This window comes from Phocoena sinus, chromosome 10 (assembly GCF_008692025.1).
Source record: "Phocoena sinus isolate mPhoSin1 chromosome 10, mPhoSin1.pri, whole genome shotgun sequence".
In the NCBI taxonomy this organism is placed as follows: Eukaryota; Metazoa; Chordata; class Mammalia; order Artiodactyla; family Phocoenidae; genus Phocoena; species Phocoena sinus.
Genome location: NC_045772.1, coordinates 7,745,919 through 7,766,722, shown reverse-complemented (window position 1 = coordinate 7,766,722; position 20,804 = coordinate 7,745,919). Strand labels below are relative to the sequence as shown.

General features: G+C 45.2%; 1 protein-coding gene across 1 annotated transcript in view; it reads left to right on the top strand.

Moving 5' to 3' along the window:
* The window catches only part of EP300 (E1A binding protein p300), a 75,087-nt gene extending 56,526 nt beyond the window's left edge, over positions 1-18,561 (top strand). Inside the window, exons 21-31 of the mRNA XM_032644610.1 lie at positions 1,141-1,197; positions 1,840-1,917; positions 5,364-5,431; positions 6,606-6,756; positions 6,877-7,023; positions 7,684-7,797; positions 8,762-8,927; positions 9,711-9,875; positions 12,028-12,189; positions 14,673-14,954; positions 15,221-18,561. Of these exons, the coding sequence (XP_032500501.1) occupies positions 1,141-1,197; positions 1,840-1,917; positions 5,364-5,431; positions 6,606-6,756; positions 6,877-7,023; positions 7,684-7,797; positions 8,762-8,927; positions 9,711-9,875; positions 12,028-12,189; positions 14,673-14,954; positions 15,221-17,416 (3,586 nt within the window). The 3' untranslated portion in view covers positions 17,417-18,561. The remainder of the gene's footprint in view (positions 1-1,140; positions 1,198-1,839; positions 1,918-5,363; positions 5,432-6,605; positions 6,757-6,876; positions 7,024-7,683; positions 7,798-8,761; positions 8,928-9,710; positions 9,876-12,027; positions 12,190-14,672; positions 14,955-15,220) is intronic.
* Positions 18,562-20,804: the final 2,243 nt, after the last annotated feature.

Below are 20,804 nucleotides of genomic sequence, written 5' to 3'. Positions count from 1 at the left end.
ATGGAATTGTTATGTTACTAGTAAAAACAGGGCTTCTGAGAAGAACTGGTTAGTGTTTTCAAATTGGGTTTTCAAGTTGTACTTTTTCTTCAGTCACCATTGACATATAATATAGTGGGGTCTGGTACTGGTCTTGGGGTAGATACTGGGTCCCCTTGAGCCTTAAGAGATTTTTCTGACCTTGGCTAAACCAGGGAAGTCAGGTCTGATGCAGCAAAGGGAGGCAGCTTTACCATGGGTACTACTGAGTGGCTTACCACATGCTCTGTACCTTAGGACAGCACCACTCTGACTGAAGAGTGTAGAAACCCCTCTTGCAGTTCCTCAGGTCAGCAGTGAGCCTGGGAGTATGCGGTACTAACAAGTTCCCAGGTCCCTCTAGGCTGCTGGTCTTTAGAACACACTTTGGGTAGCAAGACCTTAGGCCAGGTAGCGATGAATCTCTAGCCTGTAACTAATAGAAAACAGTTTAAATGGGGAAATGTCCTCATTCCTCATTTTTGTGAGGTAGAGTCACAGTAGTCAAAGTTGGGCCCCCTGCAGTTTGTTCTAGGTAGAGAATAAGGCTGTTAGCTCCTGTATTTGTGAGGCTATGAGCAGTGTGGTAGGCTAGATTTCAGGGTAGGAGGCCATGTGGAAATTTTTTAATGAATAACCTGAAATATGCATTCTCAACATTGAAATTTTTTATTAATATAAAGAGTTTGACTAGACTCCTGAAATTTTAGTATTTTTTATAAATAGTGGTTTAGCTCTCTCTATACATAGTATCTTTCATACGTAGTTCAGTCTAGGAACATTAAACTATTAGAAGGTGTAAATACCTAACACTAAGAGTAGTAGGCAAGATTTTAAAAGGAAAAGAAGAACAAATTCATGTTTTTAGTTCTTACTGGGTTCTCCTCTTCCTGTAAATGGGAACAGATTTACTATACTATAAAGTCCTTTCCAAAAACATAGGCATGTAAATGTGCATTTTTGTGGGAGCCAAGAATGTACTGTTGTATCCTTGGTATATTCTTAGATTTAAATAATCCACTTACAGGGTGGGGTTTTTGCCCTTTGGTAATTAGAACAGTAGTCAGACTGCTAATCTTTCTATGTTGCTTGTTCTCATTGTGTCCCTCTTCTTTTCCTTAGTACAATAAATAAAGAACAATTTTCGAAGAGAAAAAATGATACTCTGGATCCTGAACTGTAAGTAGCTCCCCTTGAGTAGTTAGTACACTTTTATTTTCCTTCTTCCTTTCATTCTCTTGGTTTGCACAGCCAGTGAGATGATTCTATATTCTTGGACTAAATCTATAACATACATCTAACAGAGATGGTAGAAGTGCTAAAATTTACATATGGTTAGTATTCATTTACATTTCACTAAATCTACCTAATATTTTGGTGTTTTATAGGCTTGAGTGAAGCACAAAGCTACCTCTGCTCAGTGCCATTATTCCAGCCCTGTTGTCCTCTGTATTTTCAAACCAGTTCATAATCCCCTCCTTTATAGTGAGGCCTTTCAGAAGTATTCAGAGGTACAGAGATGTACTGGTATTCTAGGTGTTCCTGGAATGGATATGATGGTGTCAGACTCACTTGGAAGTTTAAGCAGCAGTCATCTTGATCTTTCACTTTTTATTCCATAGTCACAGTTCATATTTAATGACTAAACTGCTTTTGAGATTTGCTCTACCTGTTACACTAAAGAGCTTTTAAAACCTATTCTTCAATTCTTTGGACGTGATTTTGGCTGTCTTTTGAATTGTCAGAAATTGGGAAATATTGGAAGTTTTGATTTGGTTAAATTTTTGGATTTAATCTTGAATTTTGACTTTTCGTTTCCAGGTTTGTTGAATGTACGGAGTGTGGAAGAAAGATGCATCAGATCTGTGTCCTTCATCATGAGATCATCTGGCCATCTGGGTGAGACATCAGTATTTTCCCTAGACTTTTTCTTTGTTGTGAATTTTAGGAAGTTTGTCTTCTCTGCAATGATTATATTTTATCTTCAAAGTTACTGTCTCTTGGAATTATTCTTTTTTTTGTTTATTTATTTTTGGCTGTGTCGGGTATTAGTAGCGGTGGGCGGGCTCTTTGCTGTGGCGTGCAGGCTTCTCTCTAGTTGTGGCTTAGTAGTTGCAGTGCACGAGCTCTCTAGTTGTGGCGCGCAGGCTTAGTTGCCTTGCAGCACGTGGGATCTTAGTTCCCCAACCAGGGATCAGTCCCCAACCAGTCCCCTGCGTTGGAAGGCAGATTCTTTTTTTTTTTAATATTTATTAATTTTATTTATTTATTTATGGCTGTGTTGGGTCTTCATTGCTGCGAGCGGGCTTTCTCTAGTTGCGGTAAGCGGGGACTACTCTTGGTTGCGGTGCGCGGGGTTTACTCTCGGTTGCGGTGCATGGGGTTCTCATTGTGGTGGCTTCTCTTGTTGCAGAGCATGAGCTCTAGGTTAGCGGGCTCAGTAGTTGTGGCGTGCGGGCTTAGTTGCTCTGCGGCACGTGTGATCTTCCTGGACCAGGGCTCGAACCCATGTCCCCTGCATTGGCAGGCGGATTCTTAACCACTGCGCCACCAGGGAAGTCCTTAGAATTATTCTGGTTTGGGAAAAGATCATTAAAATCCAGTTTTAAAATATTAAATAACCTAGAATCCAAAAATATAGATATTTCTCTTATTTGCATTGTTTTAATCCATATACAAATACTTTATTCTGTTTTAAATTCTTTAGTGGTCATTGTGCATCAAAAGTAAATACAAAAGATTTATCAGTAGAGGGTAACAGGAAGTCTGTAGCACCTGGAAACCAGCAAGGAGATGTTAGACACAGTTAAACCTGCTAGATTTTGAACATTACTTACATTGCAGTAGAAAAACTAGACAGTATGGATAATGCAGGTTGCCAAGGAGCCACCTCAGTTTCTGCCTCTGAGAGAACATCGCACTAAACAGCATACTGAATGGTGACCGTGGTTAGGTTTTTTTTTTTTTTTTTTTGACTGCATTGGGTCTTCGTTGCTGTGCACGGGCTTTCTCTAGTTGCGGCGAGCAGGGGCTTCTTTTGTTGTGGAGCACAGACTCTAGGTACGCGGGCTTCAGTACTTGTGGCACATGGGCTCAGTTGTGGCTTGCGGGCTCTAGAGCGCAGGCTCAGTAGTTTTGTTGCACGGGCTTAGTTGCTCTGAGGCGTATGGGATCTTCCCAGACCAGGGATCGAAGCTGTGTCCCCTGTGTTGGCAGACAGATTCTTAACCACTGTGCCACCAGGAGAGTCCCCCAAAAGATTTTAAATCAAATCCTAACCAGGGGACTTCCCTGGTGGCACAGTGGTTAAGAATCTGCCCGCCAGTGCAGGGGACATGGGTTCAAGCCCTGGTCCTGAAAGATCCCACATGCTGTGGAGCAACTAAGCCCATGCACCACAACTACTGAGCCCACACGCCACAACTACTGAAGCCTGCACGCCTAGAGCCCGTGCTCCGCAACAAGAGAAACCACCGCAATGAGAAGCCCATGCACCACAACGAAGAGCAGCCCCCGCTCGCCACAACTAGAGAAAGCCTGCGCGCAGCAACGAAGACCCAACGCAGCCATAAATAAATAAATAAACAGGCAAGCAAGCAAACATAAAATCTTTTGGGGAGTTGGTTAATAGTTAACTGGGTGTTGTCCAGTGAAAGGCAAAGTTGCATGAAAATGACTAGATACGGACTTCAATGAACTAGGTATTCTTGGGCCTCGTGTTCTGTTTCTGAATATTCTCCACATATTTACCCAGGGTGCACATCATCAGTGCCTTTCATGGGCAGTGAGTGGATTTTTGTCCATTGTGACACTTATGTGTTTACTGCTATGGGCTACCTCTCTTTCTCCAGGAATGGGGCTGATCCCAGCTCTGTTCCAAGGGAAGGGTTGGGGGAGTATCTGTGTATTAAATGACTCATTTGAATGGATATCTACTCTCTGCTCTTTTCCTGGACTGTTGTTGTTGTTTTAAGAGCTTTATTTTCTAGGTTGCTTTCCCTCCAGTGACTTTTTTTTTTTATTTTATATTCATTCATTCATTCATTTCTTTATTTGGCTACGCCAGGTCTTAGTTGTGGCATGTGGGATCTTTGTAGCGGCACGCAAGAACTTTGGCTGCAGGATCTTTAGTTTCGGCATGTGGGATCTAATTCCCTGACTAGGGATCGAACATGGGCCCTCTGCACTGGGATCGTGGAGTCTCAGCCACTGGACCACCAGGAAAGTCCCCTGGACTGACTATTGATGCTAGTTCGGAGGTCACAGGAAAGAAGAGGCTAATTAACAAATTTCCAGAAAAAAAAAACACTAAGGAAAAGCGCAGTAGTTGATGTTTGTATGGCTTGTCTTTAGATAGGCCTTTTTAGTGCTTTCCTTAATTACAGAGTGGGTAAGGATAATTAAGGGAGTCGCAATGATCCTTGCAACTGAAGGTCAGCCAGGCGTTGATGAGTACTTAAATTCTACTTATGCACATATCCTTATGTAATTGCAAAAACAAAGAGAATGTACATTTAAAATCTATTAGTGCTGGACTTCCCTGGCAGTCCAGTGGTTAAGACTCCGGGCTTCCAATGCAGGGGGCACAGGTTCAATCCCTGGTCAGGGAACTAAGATCCCACAGCGCAGTCAAAAAATATTTTTTAAAAAAAATATTAGTGCTGCTTTCAAAACGTACTTATTTACATTCCCACCGGTAGCATATAGACTTTTGCCAATGTGATTGGCCATAACACAAATTTTCTGCTTTAATCTGTGATTCTTCAACATCTTTGTGCGTCGCATGTATGCCAATTTATATGCCCTTCACATTTCTTCATGTCTTTTATCTATTTCTCAGTTAGGTTTTTTATTTCTTTTTTTTTTATTATTTTTTGCTGTGTTGGGTCTTCATTGCTGCGTGCGGGCTTTCTCTAGTTGTGGCAGCTGGGGGACTACTCTGCGGTGCACAGGCTTCTCATTGCAGTGGCTTCTCTTGTTGCAGAGCACAGGCTCTAGGCGCGCGGGCTTCAGCAGTTGTGGCGCACGGGCTTAGTTGTTCTGCGGCATGTGGGATCTTCCCGGACCAGGGCTCAAACCTGTGTCCCCTGCATTGGCAGGCAGATTCTTAACCACTGCACCACCAGGGAAGCCCTCAGTTAGGTTTTTTATCCTTTTTCTCTTAATGTTTTCTAAAAGCTCTGTGTATATTGGTTACATTAACTTTTCGTTGTGTATTTAGAAATATTGCTCCCAGGTTGTCTTTTAAATTTCAACCTTACACATACATAAGATAGATTCTATAGCATACGTTACTTCAAGTGTTTCTCTAAGTTGTTTAAGCAAAGTCTTGGTTTACATTTTAGATTTGTCTGTGATGGCTGTTTAAAGAAGACTGCACGAACTAGAAAAGAAAATAAGTTTTCTGCTAAAAGTAAGTTTCATTCTTACAGGTAAAATTTGGCAAAGCTTCACTGAAGCATAGTTAAAAATAAACATCCAGAATGAATTATTTTGTTTCAACGTTATTTGAAATTTTTAAAAATTTTTTAAATTATTTTTTGGCTGCATTGGGTCTTCGCTTCTGAGTGGGGGCCATTTTTCATTGTGGTGCGCGGGCTTCTCATTGCAGTGGCCTCTCCCGTTGCGGAGCACGGGCTCCAGGCGCGCAGGCTTCAGTAGTTGTGGTTCGCAGGCTCTAGAGTGCAGGCTCAGCAGTTGTGGTGCACGGGCTTAGTTGCTCTGCGGCATGGGGGATCTTCCCGACCAGGGATTGAACCCGTGTCCCCTGCATTGGCAGGCAGATTCCTATCCACTGCGCCACCAGGGAAGCCCCTATTTGAAATATTTAACCAAAGTTAAAACCAAATAATTTTTCCATGATGTACTTAAAGTTGAACTGTAATGTACTTTTTGGTGTGAAAATCATTAGATCTAGTTATTTATAAGAAGGAGGATATATGTTTTTCTTGTTCCTGCACGTATCCTGATGGAGGCCAGATGTGGAAATACTTTCCCAGAATTGCCATCTCATGAATGATACCCTCAGTTTTGTGTATACCCTTAGTCGGGACTGCATTTAGACCTGTCTGATCTTTTCAGTTGGGTGGGGATGGCAGTCAGTTTTAGTTTTGTAGAATGATGCCTTTGCAGGTTTTTGCTGATCTACAGGTTGCTTTTAATCCTCTGTAAAGCTTATCAAAGCACCCGACAGTTGTTAAATATTACTGCAATTGAGGCAAAGTGCATATGAGTGTTTGTTCTGTTTTTTGACTCTTCTGAAAAGGAAAATTTTTCACAATTAAAAGTTGGGGAAAATAACATTTAAAAAGTATTAACTACCCTGCTTGCCTTAACTGCACATATACTGAAATCAGAATGATATAGAGATGATTAGCATGGCGCTCTGTACGGATGATAGACTCGTGAAGTGTTCCACATTAAATCTTTTTTTTAAGTATTAACTAGATTGCTAACTTAACAAAATCTAGCAAGTAATCTTGTTAGTATTGAAAAAGCAGAAATGAGATTTGGTATTGAAACTTAAGACTGATAGTAATAAATTTGCACCTTAGATACTACTGAACTTTTAACTTTTAAATTCTTAGGGTTGCCATCTACCAGGCTTGGCACCTTTCTGGAGAATCGTGTGAATGACTTTCTGAGGCGACAAAATCACCCTGAGTCAGGAGAGGTCACCGTTAGAGTAGTTCATGCTTCTGACAAAACTGTGGAAGTCAAACCAGGCATGAAAGCAAGGTACCTAATAATTTCCCCTTTTCTTCTCTGTGGATCCACAATTGCTCATACACAGTTACTGTTGATGAATCTAATCTGAATGAAACGTTGTGGTCTTTCCCTCCACCATGAATTGTGTAGGTTTGTAGACAGTGGAGAGATGGCAGAATCCTTTCCATATCGAACGAAAGCCCTCTTTGCCTTTGAGGAGATTGATGGTGTTGACTTGTGTTTCTTTGGCATGCACGTTCAAGAGTATGGTTCTGACTGCCCCCCGCCCAACCAGAGGTAAGACTTTACTATGGCTACTTTCTAATTTGCGTGGGAGTTTGAAGTTATAGTAAGGTAAACAAGCATAATGGACAAGAAAATATTTGATGTGCTTGTTTTGGAAATGCAAGTTTTCAAGTGTGTAGTATTGAAGTGAAACAAAACACAAAAACAAAACTAGAAAATACTGCTCTTGTGTGGTCACAGTAATAGGGAAAGGGATGTGAACAGCAGCCTAAAACACAAAATAGGAAACAAACTGACGACTTTTCAGAAAATGTAATTAAGCCTAGGTTGTTTCAAGTACCTTGCTGAGATGTACGTGAAAGAATGTCATACAAATGAGGTAGAATATGGTTTAGAATTCTCCATTTCCAAAATAGTATAAAGGCCAGAATAAGAGTGCTGCCAGAATGTTTGGATTGCTCAATACTGACTGATTATACTGTGTCTCAGGCCCTGCTAGGTGCTGAGACTGTAATAGAGCCACAGGCCCACAAAACCCCCCGACGGGTTCACAATCTAGTCATTTACCTAAATAACTGTAATATTGTGTGATAAGCATTAAAAATGACAAGGTCAGCAAAGGGCACAGAAAAGAGAGAAGGTGTTTTTAGCCACATCAGTAGGAACTCGTTGCGTGACTTGACCTGGCTTCTTTCTCCTCGTTTGGTATAGGAGAGTGTACATATCATACCTGGACAGTGTTCATTTCTTCCGTCCTAAATGCTTGAGGACTGCAGTCTATCATGAAATTCTAATTGGGTATTTGGAATACGTCAAGAAATTAGGGTAAGCATAAAAACAAATGCAAAACAACTTAATTAGTTTTAAACTAATCACCACTGATATTATGGTGAGATATAATACATGCAAATATGTGACTTTTGGTCTTTTTTCCTCAACTTTGGCTTTCATCTAATGGAACTATAATTTGGAGACCGTTGGTTAATTTTGCCAGTGGGAAAGAATTTAATATTTTGACCGTAGTTGCACCCATCCCAGATTTATTTTATTCAGTTAAGCTGTTAGGTACAGTTTGATTTGAAGGGCCAGAACCTTAACCTGCACTTGGTCCTTTTGCACCTGAGTATCAAAACCAAAATCACACTAAGGTCTGGAGATAAAAAAAATTCATCAGACTGGTTCCTTACCTTCAAGGTATATATGTACTTGAGAATATTTAGCACCTCACCACCTCACCTTGCAGGTTATTCCTTTTAACAGTTTGCATTTCATTTAGCCCTCCTGCTGACATGGATTCGTTTTCCTTTGCATTGTAGCTTTTGTTTGGTCTTTAAATGCAAATTTGGGAATTTTTGATCCAGGGTTATGCCTAGTTCTGGTCTGGTAGACTTTTTTTTTTTTTTTTTGGCTGCGTTGGGTCTTCGTTGCCGCGACCGGGGGCTACTCTTGCGTTGCGGTGTGCAGACTTCTCATTACGGTGGCTTCTCTTGTTGCTACGCGCAGGCTCAGTAGTTGTGGCTCATGGGCTTAGTGGCTCCGCGGCATGTGGGATCTTTTAGGACCAGGGTTCGAACCCGCATCCCCTGCATTTGCAGGCGGATTCTTAACCACTGTGCCACCAGGGAAGTCCCTGGCCTAAGACTTTTGGTCTGATGTGGATTGCACACTTCATGTTATCTCGGGGAAATTATTGGTTTCTGTACTGACTCCACTTTGTAGTTTAAAGTATAACATTCTTTCTAGGATGGGTGATCTTTCTCTTGAATGTTCCTTCTCTTTGTGTTGTTAGATATACAACAGGGCATATTTGGGCATGCCCCCCAAGTGAAGGAGACGACTACATCTTCCATTGCCACCCCCCCGACCAGAAGATACCCAAGCCCAAGCGACTGCAGGAGTGGTACAAAAAGATGCTCGACAAGGCTGTATCCGAGCGAATTGTCCACGACTACAAGGTCAGGAGTGGGGGAGATGATCGAACTGTGGCTTGACTAATCCTGCTGCTCTGTATTCTGCTCTTTTTACTATCTTAACAGAAATCTTCTGTTTGTTCTCCCTCTTCCATGTAATTTGTAAAATTAAGCTAATTTGATAGCAGGTATTTTCTTTCCTGAATTACTAAGATGAGTGGATCTGGCAAAATATTTAATAGCCATTTGTGATTGTAGGGTATCTCATGTTAAGAAACTTGAACTACTAAATATCTTATCTGTTTTTACTCATGGGGAGGAAAACATGAAATGGGTGTTTTCCTAAGCAGCCCAGCAAATCATTCTTTAACCATGTGGTTTCCAGTAATTGTAATCGGGGTTGTTTTGAACATATTTCTCAGTAGGAACTGCTGATACTTCAAGGGTGTGTGCAAGGCGGGTGTGCCTCCCGTCGCACCGCGTTCTGTCTCAAGAGTGGTAGAAGCCACGGTGTGAATGATGCTGCCTTTGCCATTGTTCCTGACAGGATAGTTTGCCACTTGGTTATGTAAAGGCGGATAATTTCCCTGTCCTCGTGGGTAGAGGAAAGAGGAACCAGAAATACTGATTTCAGACCAGACCTCTCACTGTTTGTGACACTAAATGTCTCCCCGGACATCAGACTTGGGTATAAAATCTCTGCCATCTTCCAGAAGACACATCTGATTCTTCATGTTTCTTGCATCCGTTAGCTGTGACTGCTTCTGTATAATAAACGTGTTTTTTTTTAATATATAAATTCCTATTTGTACACGGATATTTTCACAGGATATTTTTAAACAAGCTACTGAAGATCGATTAACAAGCGCAAAGGAATTGCCTTACTTTGAAGGTGATTTCTGGCCCAATGTACTGGAAGAGAGCATTAAGGAACTGGAACAGGAGGAGGAAGAGAGAAAGCGAGAGGAGAACACAAGCAACGAAAGCACAGATGTGAGGGCTTTGCATTTCCCTTTCCAGCCTCTACCTATTCTCATGTATAACCCAGAAGTGAGCTTAAGTTTTCAACATGGTCTTAAAGCTCTCAGCTCCTCAAGTTGGGCAAGAAATATTGGCGTAGATAAGTTACTGTGGTTCTAGTTGAGTGGTTTTAAGCCTTTTTTAGCATCAGACCTCTTTCTTTTAATATATAAATTGATTTGATTGGCTGATTTTGGGTCTTCGTTGCTGTGCACGGGCTTTCTCTAGTTGCGGCGAGCAGGGGCTACTCTTTGTTACGGTGCATGGGCTTCTCATTGTGGTGGCTTCTCTTTGTTGCAGAGCACAGGCTCTAGGCACGCGGGCTGCAGTAGTTGTGGCTCGCAGGCTCAGTAATTGTGGGTCGCAGGCTCTAGAGCACAGGTTCAGTAGTTGTGGCGCACGGGCTTAGTTGCTCCGCGGCATGTGCGATCCTCCCAGACCAGGGCTCGAACACTTGTCCCCTGCACTGGCAGGCGGATTCTCAACCACTGTGCCACCAGGGAAGTCCCAGACCTCATTTTTTAAAAATATTTATTTGGGCTTCCCTGGTGGCGCAGTGGTTGACAGTCTGCCTGCCAATGCAGGGGACACGGGTTCAAGCCCTGGTCTGGGAAGATCCCACGTGCCACGGAGCAGCTGGGCCCGTGAGCTACAAATACTGAGCTCTGCGCGTCTGGAGCCTGTGCTCCGCAGCAAAGAGAGGCCGCGACAGTGAGAGGCCCGCGCACCGCGATGAAGAGTGGCCCCCGCTTGCCACAACTAGAGAAAAGCCCTCGCACAGAAACGAAGACCCAACACAGCCAAAAATAAATAAATGAATAAATAAATTTAAAAAAAAAAAAAAAAAAAAATATTTATTTATTTGGCTCCGCAGAGTCTTAGTCTTAGTTATGGCATGCGGGACCTACTTCCCTGACCAGGGATCGAACCCGGGCCCTCTGCATTGGGAGCGTGGAATCTTAGCCATTGGACCACCGGGGAAGTACCAGACCTCATTTTTAAATGGAATCTTGGCTTTCTAGTAATGGAAGACTGAGAAAATTACCCATCTAGAGCATGGGGTTGGTAAACTTTTTCTGCAGAGGTCTAGATTATGAATATTTTGGGCCTTGCAGGTCATATATTGTCTCCAGCACATTCTTTTTTTCTTTTTTTTTCTTTTTCTTTTTTTCTTTAAACAACACTTTATAGATATAAAAACCATCATTCTTAGCCATACAAAAACAGGTCTGGGCCAGAGTCTGCCAGTCCCCAAACAGAACCTATGTTGTAGACGGATCATCTGAGGAGCTTTTCCTTGTCATTTATTTCCCCATAGTTTATCTAGATTGCCCTTGCTGAGTCTGAACTATTAAAGTCACCCTTAAATAGTCTAATAAAAACCCTTTACAGCCTGCAGTTTAAACTCCTCGATTGAACGTTTTTCAAGGTTTCTTTTTTTTTTTCTTTGCGGTACGCGGGCCTCTCACTGTTGTGGCCTCTCCCGTTGCGGAGCACAGGCTCCGGACGCGCAGGCACAGCGGCCATGGCTCATGGGCCCAGCCGCTCCGCGGCATGTGGGATCTTCCCGGACCGGGGCACGAACCCGTGTCCCCTGCATCGGCAGGCGGACTCTCAACCACTGCGCCACCAGGGAAGCCCCAAGGTTTCTTTTTAATAATAGTAGGCCCATAAAATTCTAGAAAGTGAGCAGAAGGAAATGTAGCCAAGGCCTTTGGCTCCCTGCTCCTGTGTGCACTTCACTGCCCCACACTGCCACTCACTCCTCGTTCTTGTCCTCAAACCTGGGATAGCCTGGGTCCACCTGAGGTGTCTCCTTGGTCTGCAGGGTCTTCTGGCCAAAAAGCTAAGGCTGCCATTGTCTTAACGAAGAGACATTAGTGGAGACATTCTTCACTGGGAGAAAATAAGTGCAAAAACGTTAGTAAACTTTAGTTTACTGTAAATAACAGCTTTAAAAAAGACAGGATGAATGAAGAGAGCAGATGGTGTAAGGTGGAAGGTTATGAACTCTAGTTTCAAAAATGGAGTCTTAAAAAAAAAATGGAGTCTTTTTACCATTATTTTTTCTTAAATCTCTTAACAAATAGTTAACATTTTCTCGTCCTCTTGTGCTAACCTGCAGGTGACAAAGGGAGACAGCAAAAATGCTAAAAAGAAGAATAATAAGAAAACTAGCAAAAACAAGAGCAGCCTGAGTAGGGGCAATAAGAAGAAGCCAGGCATGCCCAATGTATCCAATGACCTCTCGCAAAAACTGTATGCCACCATGGAGAAGCATAAAGAGGTAAGATATAGCCACCAAGCATGGAAAAGAACAGGGCAGGATTTCTCAAAAGCTCTCCACCATGGTTGGTATTTATGACGTGAGCACCAGACCATTTGAAATTCAGAAGGAAGAAAATCATTTGAGGGGAAAGAAGGCAAAAAGAGGATGGCTAGAGTGGGTGCTGAGAATAGGAAACGTAAGCCGTCTTTGATTTGTAGCTGTTATAAAGCTAGATGGTGCTGGGAAAGTGTAAGCATAGTTTGTCTGACCCTGTTGTTTGTGATCCTTTTATGTTTGTATTTCTGTCCATTGTTCAGGAGATTGGCTTGTTGGGTATCTTTATGGTTTTGTTTTAGACCAAGCTCCTTAGAACTCCATTTGGCCACTCCACTTTGTCTCTAATGGAACTTTGGCAAAATGAATGAATATTTGCCTTCCTGAAAGGGAACTGGGAAGTGTAGAGAATTGAAGAAAAGTTAAACTTTCATATATGCACCTGTAACACCTTCTCAGCAAAGTTAAAACTTTGAATTATTTCATTATTTAAATTGCTTATTTATTGTTGTAGGTAGCTTGGGAGTAAAACTGGGTGTGTTGGACTTTTTCCCCCAACGTCATCATTGCTAAGATGAGGAGTCTTGAAGGGTAATTCATGTCAGTTTGTTGTTGTTTTTTTTTTTAACATGTATGACTCTGTTCAGACATCATAGTCGAGTTCTTATAGGAAGAGGCCATTATGTGGAGAGGGGACTTGAAGTTTTGGTTTAAGGTGTGGATGCCTCACTTAGATAATGATTGTCAGCTGTTTTGAGCAATATATAGTGTCACAGAATTCTGTCATAACAGCAGTTGGGGAAAGCCCTTAGAGTATGTCATAATAGGTGTGACTTAAGTTGTGGATACATCATCTGAAGAAGATGTGGGTAGTAGTCACCTGTTAGGAGTTAGAATCTAAGGTCGTTAATTTAGGTTAAATTCAAGTATTGTCTTAGCTCTAGGGTGACATACAGTGGAATCAGTCATAATGGTTGTTATTGGATGGTTGGCCATAGTGAAGATTTCCTAGGGAGTCACCAGATGGTTTTATCTGCCCCTCTTTTGAATGGGTTGCTGCAGACATTCCCTACTTGTTAGATCAAGTACTTTCCTGTGTATGATCACATTTTCAAAATGCTCTTTCTTGCTTTATGCGTGCTTTCTTTGAGCCACAGTGTAACACCCAGTATTACAAGGTCACACACACATCACAGTCCTCCCTTGATGTATTTAACTTTCGGCATCTGTTTTTATATGTCTTTAGTCAGTGTGTGCACTCTTGTCCTATGTTTTCTTTTTTTTGTTTTTTTCAAGTTTTTGTTTTTGGCCACACTGTGTGGCATGCAGGGTCTTAATAGCTCCCCGACCAGGGATCGAACCCACGCCCCCTGCAGTGGAAGCACGGAGTCTTAAGCACTGGACTGCCAGGCAAGTCCCTGTGTTCTTTTTCTAGACTCTTGTTTTATGCCAGCATTGCTGCCCAAGTATATAACAAATATTACTGCCAGTTTGCACAGATTTTCAGCCTCTGAAAAACTGGTAGAATATAGTGGGCAATACAGCAGTTACAAGTTCTTGATCTCTTGAAGGTTTCATTTTACATTTTATTATTACATATATAATCCGAGCTTCCTCTTGCAGCCTTTACACCAGTGGTTATGGGAATTAATGGTGGTTGTGTGTCTTTAAACTTCAGTGAACAAACTTCAACTTTTGCTGTTTCTGTAGCAAGGACGAAGGAGGTTTTGCTTTTTTAAATTTTCCCACCCCTACCAACTTTTTTTTTCCTCCAAACTTACAGGAAAGTTATATAGAAGATGCCCTCCCATAGCCTTCACTTAGATTCACCAGCTGTTAACATTCTGCTACATTTTCTTTATCTTTATTGCAGCAAGTCCCTTCTAGGAAGGAGGGCGTTTTCTACATGAGCGCGCTGTGGCTTCATGCTCAGGAACCTTGCCTGCTGCTGCCGTCTCGGGCCTGCTTCTCTTGCTCCATGCCGAGTCGCCATGTTTTGGTTCCTGGCCTTACTTTCTTAACATGACATGGAAGACTCCAGGCCAATTGTTTATAGAATGTCCCTCAATTTGGATTTTTCTGTTTCCTTATGATTAGAGTCAGGTTAAACCATGGATTGTATCTTAAGGTAGACCACTTTGAGGCAGAATGTCCACTGTACGGTGCTGTACCCGACCAGTCTTCTTTTGAAGAAATTATTGAATGAGGTAGAAAACATAAGATGTAGATTCTTTAGGCCCATCGTAGACAAGTCCCAGAGAAGAGCACAGAGGTAGTGAAGCAGGAGAAAAAGGGCCATGTCATGGAACCTTGCGAGGTGGTCATAAAACTAAGCCAGGCGTCCCGGCCCCCCAGGTGCACAGCCTGGCCCACCCGTCCGTGGCATCTGGTCCAGTGCCCCATGGTGCTCTAGCGCCAGAGTCAGGATGAGACTGTCTGTTTTGCAGGTCTTCTTTGTGATCCGTCTCATCGCCGGCCCCGCTGCCAACTCCCTGCCTCCCATCGTTGATCCCGACCCCCTCATCCCCTGCGACCTGATGGACGGGCGGGATGCCTTTCTCACCCTCGCAAGGGACAAGCACCTGGAGTTCTCCTCACTCCGAAGAGCCCAGTGGTCCACCATGTGCATGCTGGTGGAGCTGCACACCCAGAGCCAGGACCGCTTCGTCTACACCTGCAACGAGTGCAAGCACCACGTGGAGACGCGCTGGCACTGCACCGTGTGCGAGGTAGGCCCCCGACGGGGGAGGGGCGGGGGGGCTTCCAGGTGCCTGAGATGCAATTCAGACAGAGGTTATGCAGGCCTGCAGGGCCTTCCTGGGCTCCGGGGCCACTGGTGAGTAACAGGACGGGGTGGGTGGGGCCTGGTCTCAAATCTGAGTAGTTGATTAGAGACTTTCTCTAAAACGGGGCTTTTTAGCCCAAGCAGAGTATGTAACTACTTTTGAATGACTTTAATCCTGGAGAGTTGACCTGCACCTGTGTCTTCCCCCAGGATTATGATTTGTGTATCACCTGCTATAACACTAAAAACCATGACCACAAAATGGAGAAACTCGGTCTCGGGTTAGATGACGAGAGCAACAACCAGCAGGCCGCGGCCACCCAGAGCCCGGGAGATTCCCGCCGCCTGAGCATCCAGCGGTGCATCCAGTCTCTGGTCCACGCCTGCCAGTGCCGAAACGCCAACTGCTCCCTGCCCTCCTGCCAGAAGATGAAGCGGGTTGTGCAGCACACCAAGGGCTGCAAGCGGAAGACCAACGGAGGGTGCCCCATCTGCAAGCAGCTCATCGCCCTCTGCTGCTACCACGCCAAGCACTGCCAGGAGAACAAGTGCCCCGTGCCCTTCTGCCTCAACATCAAGCAGAAGCTCCGGCAGCAGCAGCTACAGCACCGGCTCCAGCAAGCCCAGATGCTCCGCAGGAGGATGGCCAGCATGCAGCGGGCTGGCGTGGTGGGGCAGCAGCAGGGCCTGCCCTCCCCGACGCCAGCGACCCCGACCACGCCCACCGGCCAGCAGCCGACCACCCCGCAGACGCCCCAGCCCCCCTCCCAGCCCCAGCCCACCCCTCCCGCCAGCATGCCGCCCTACTTGCCCAGGACTCAGGCTGCTGGCCCGGTGTCCCAGGGCAAGGCAGCCGGCCAGGTCACCCCCCCAACCCCTCCGCAGACTGCTCAGCCACCCCTCCCAGGACCCCCTCCTGCAGCGGTGGAAATGGCGATGCAGATTCAGAGGGCAGCCGAGACGCAGCGCCAGATGGCCCATGTGCAAATTTTTCAAAGGCCGATCCAGCACCAGATGCCCCAGATGACTCCGATGGCCCCCATGGGTATGAACGCACCCCCCATGGCCAGAGGTCCCGGCGGGCATTTGGAGCCAGGGGTGGGGCCCACAGGGATGCAGCAGCCACCACCATGGGCCCAAGGAGGATTGCCTCAGCCCCAGCACCTGCAGCCTGGGATGCCCAGGCCAGCCATGATGTCAGTGTCGCAGCATGGTCAGCCCCTGAACATGGCTCCCCAACCGGGATTGGGCCAGGTAGGTGTGAGCCCTCTCAAACCGGGCACTGTGTCTCAACAAGCCTTACAAAACCTTCTGCGGACTCTCAGGTCTCCCAGCTCCCCCCTGCAGCAGCAACAGGTGCTTAGTATCCTTCACGCCAACCCCCAGCTGTTGGCTGCGTTCATCAAGCAGCGGGCTGCCAAGTACGCCACCTCCAATCCGCAGCCCCTCCCCGGGCAGCCCGGCGTGCCCCAGGGCCAGCCAGGGCTGCAGCCCCCCGCCATGCCGGGCCAGCAGGGGGTCCACTCCAGCCCCGCCATGCCGAACTTGAATCCCATGCAGGCGGGCGTCCAGAGGGCCGGCCTGCCGCAGCAGCAAGCACCACAGCAGCAGCTCCCGCCGCCCATGGGGGGGATGAGCCCCCAGGCTCCACAGATGGGCATGAACCCCAGCACCGTGCCGGCGCAGTTCCGGGACCTTCTGAGGCGGCAGCAGATGATGCAGCAGCAGCAGCAGGGAGCGGGGCCGGGAGTCGGGCCTGGGCTGGCCAGCCACAGCCAGTTTCAGCCAGCCCAGGGCCTGGGCTACCCTGCCCCCCAGCCGCCGCCGCCGCCGCCTCCCCGGATGCCACAGCACCTGCAGCACCTGCAGCAAGGGAGCGGGGGCCAGCTGGGCCAGCTCCCCCCGGCCCTGGGGGCGGAGGCCGGAGCCGGCCTGCAGGCCTATCAGCAGCGCCTCCTTCAGCAACAGATGGGGTCCCCCGCTCAGCCCAACCCCATGAGCCCCCAGCAGCACATGCTCCCGAGTCAGGCTCAGTCCCCGCACCTTCCGGGCCAGCAGATCCCATCTCTCTCCAATCAAGTGCGGTCTCCCCAGCCTGTTCCTTCTCCGCGGCCACAGTCCCAGCCCCCCCACTCCAGCCCTTCCCCACGGATGCAGCCTCAGCCTTCTCCACACCACGTTTCCCCACAGACCAGTTCTCCACATCCCGGACTGGTCGCTGCCCAGGGCAACCCCATGGAACAAGGGCATTTTGCCAGCCCGGACCAGAATTCGATGCTCTCTCAGCTGACTAGCAATCCAGGCATGGCAAACCTCCATGGTGCCAGTGCCACGGACCTGGGACTCAGCACCGACAACTCAGACTTGAATTCAAACCTCTCACAGAGTACACTAGACATACACTAGAGACACCTTGTAGTATTTTGGGAGCAAAAAAATTATTTTCTCTTAAGACTTTTTGTACTGAAAACAATTTTTTTGAATCTTTCTTAGCCTAAAAGACAATTTTCCTTGGAACACACAAGAACTGTGCGGTAGCTGTTTGTGGTTTAAAGCAAACATGCGAAATGAACCTGAGGGGTGACTGATAGAACACAAAGAATCTATTTTTGTTATGGCTGGGCCCCACCAGCCTGGTTTTTTTCCCTTGTGTGTTTGGTTCAAGTGTGCACTGGGAGGAGGCTGAGGTCTGTGAAGCCAACCACATGCTCCCGCCTTGCACCTCCAATAGGTTTTATTATTTTTTTTAAATTAATGAAAATATGTAATATTAATAGTTATTATTTACTGGTGCAGATGGTTGACATTCTTCCCTATTTTCCTCACTTTATGGAAGAGTTAAAAAAGAACATTTCTAAAACCAGAGGACAAAAGGGGTTAATGTTACTTTAAAATTACATTCTATATATATATAAATATATATAAATATATATTAAAATACCAATTTTTTTCTCTGGGTGCAAAGATGTTCATTCTTTTAAAAATGTTTAAAAAAAAAAAAAAGGAAAAAAAAGTCCCCTCAAGTCAACTTTTGTGCTCCAGAAAATTTTCTATTCCGTAAGTCTGATCGTAAAAACTTCAAGTATTAAAGTAATTTGTACATGTAGAGAGAAAAATGACTTTTTCAAAATATACAGGGGCAGCTGCCAAATTGATGTATTATATATTGTGGTTCTGTTTCTTGAAAGAATTTTTTTCGTTATTTTTACATCTAACAAAGGAAAAAATTAAAAAGAGGGTAAGAAACGATTCCAGTGGGATGATTTTAACATGCAAAATGTCCCTGGGGTTTCTTCTTTGCTTGCTTTCTTCCTCCTTACCCTGTCCACCCCCAAAACACAGACACACACACACACACACACACACACACACACACACACACACACACACATTCTGTAAAACTTGAAAATAGAAAGCAAAAACCCTCAACTTGTAAATCATGAGATTAAAGTTGATTACTTATAAATATGAACTTTGGATCACTGTATAGACTGTTAAATTTGATTTCTTATTACCTATTGTTAAATAAACTGTGTGAGACAGACACCTGACTTTGTTTCACTTCTTGCATCTTTATCTTAGAATGCCTCAGTCTGAATGCCTGATGTGTAGGATTCAGGTTGGTGAGGGGGGTTGCAAGCACGAGCTTACAGCCCTCCCTAACTGTTACGTGAAGTGATTTTGTGATAAAATAGATTTTAAAAAACATTTTGGTAAATTTGTCCAAATTTCAGGGGAAAACACAAATACCAGCTAAATGTTAATTAATTGGAATTGATACTAATTAGCCTTTATCAGCTCGATACAGGTCCTTCTTCTGTGGTCCCCTGTGGATAACCTCATGGTCTTCCAATCACCCTCATCTTACAGGGCTAAGAATGAGCACCTAAGAAAGAGGGGTCATATCTGCCTAAGTCACAAGTAACTCCTTGAAAAAGCACTTGGAGCTGGGCTGACAGTACATCCCTATTCTCTGTTACACTTTGTTTTTGCTACCTGCCAGTCAGGAAATCGTCAGGGGAATGAGGCTGTAGGAAAGGAAACCGTGTGGAAATAAACCCAGGAAGCCGAGAGAGATGACAACGCGGAGTCTGATACTGTGCTGGGCACTGAAGAGAGGTTACCAGTCCTCCCTCGAACTGAACATTACATCGGCTTTGAACAAGTTTGAAAACTCAGAAGAATACTGTGAGTGAGCTGCTTTGGCATCATTTGGCAGGTCTTCCTTGTTACTGTCACAGAGCTTTTACACTATGTTCGATCATCTGCTGAGGGCTAAAGAAGATTCTCTTCAAGTACCATAATTCAGACTCCTGTTTGTCCTTTCCACTATTTTACATTGTCTCAGGAAAAATAACCAGTACCTCCATGTGAGGTGAACCCGCACACCGAGCATTAATCGGCGCCACCCCAGAAAATGTTAACAGGTGTCCGCCTGCCTCAGGCCAGTGGCCCAGCAGATGTGCGTGCAGCACCTGTGTCCTCCTGTGCCAGGCCAGACAACACGCGTGGACAGGGTGCAGCCCTTCCCTCAGGCTAGCCAGCTCGAGAGCTAGAAGAAAAGACAGAATGATGCTTAAACAAGATAAAACAGAAAAGTGTTCAGTGGTATACGCAGGGGACACAGGCAGCAGGGGTAAAAGCTTCTGGCTGGTGGGAATCGGGAAGGTTTCCGGGAAGGGTAGCATGAAACTGGACCTTGTGGGGGAGATGAATGGGACGAGGTGGAGAGGGGTGAGGAGGGACCCTGCCCAGAGGAGTGAAGAATCAGATCCTGGTGGGAAAACCAGCTTCAGGTCCACTTGACCGAGACCAGAGAGAAGACGCTGAGTGCCTGTTACAGAAAGGGCCCCATAATGGTCCCCACAACTAGGGGCCCAGGGTTGACCTGAGCCCTCAAAAGGGAAATATTTAGGATTCTAACCCATTTCCAAGCAGTAAGTTCCCAGCGTTCATAGTCCTAGGCTCTTTGGCTAAAGACAGCTGGACTGAAGTGTTAACGTTTTCACCCCAGTGTGGCAAGGAGGAAGTGGGGGCAGAAATTAAATGGGGAGGGGAAACAGGCTGTCCTCGCCAGGCCAGAGGCAGTGCTAAGGAGGGGGAAGATGTGAATTAATCCACAGTCAGGAACACAGGAAGGTGATTTCGATGTTTATGTGTATTTGAAAATTATCACAATGAAAAGTTCAGAAGCGCTAAAAGGAGCCCCAAGTTTCCAGTTGGGCTGTTTCTGAGACATCAGTCTAGGAAATGAGCCCAATGGGGGCCAAGCAGCAGCCAGGTGCTTTTTCATTTACTTAGCTCACTGAATCCTCAAAAACAGCTCCAAAGACTGACAAATGAGAAAAGGGCAGCTCAGATGTGTACTCAAGGTCACACAGCCAGAGAAAGCCAAAGGTCTACTGGATTCCAAAGCCTGCCTTCCCCGCATCCTGGCTCTCTCTCACTGTAGAGAAGCCCTCGTGACACAGGGCCCTATTCCAACCAAATTCAAAATACAGACTAAAAACTGAAAGGGGGAAAAAACAGGAATCATAAAGGTAAGTCCCAGGCTTCTTTTCCAACCAAAGAACCTAATCTCTAGTTAGATGGTTTCCCGAAATGTTATGTTCATGATGAAGTCACCCTGCTTAAACAGCACACAGGCCAGCATCAAAAAGAATAAAATGTTTAGGAATAAATTTAACAAAAGAAGTGCAAGACTTGTACATTGAAAACTATAGAACATAATTGAAAGAAATTAAAGACCTAAATAAACAAAAAGACATCCTTGTTCACAGATCAGAAGACTGGG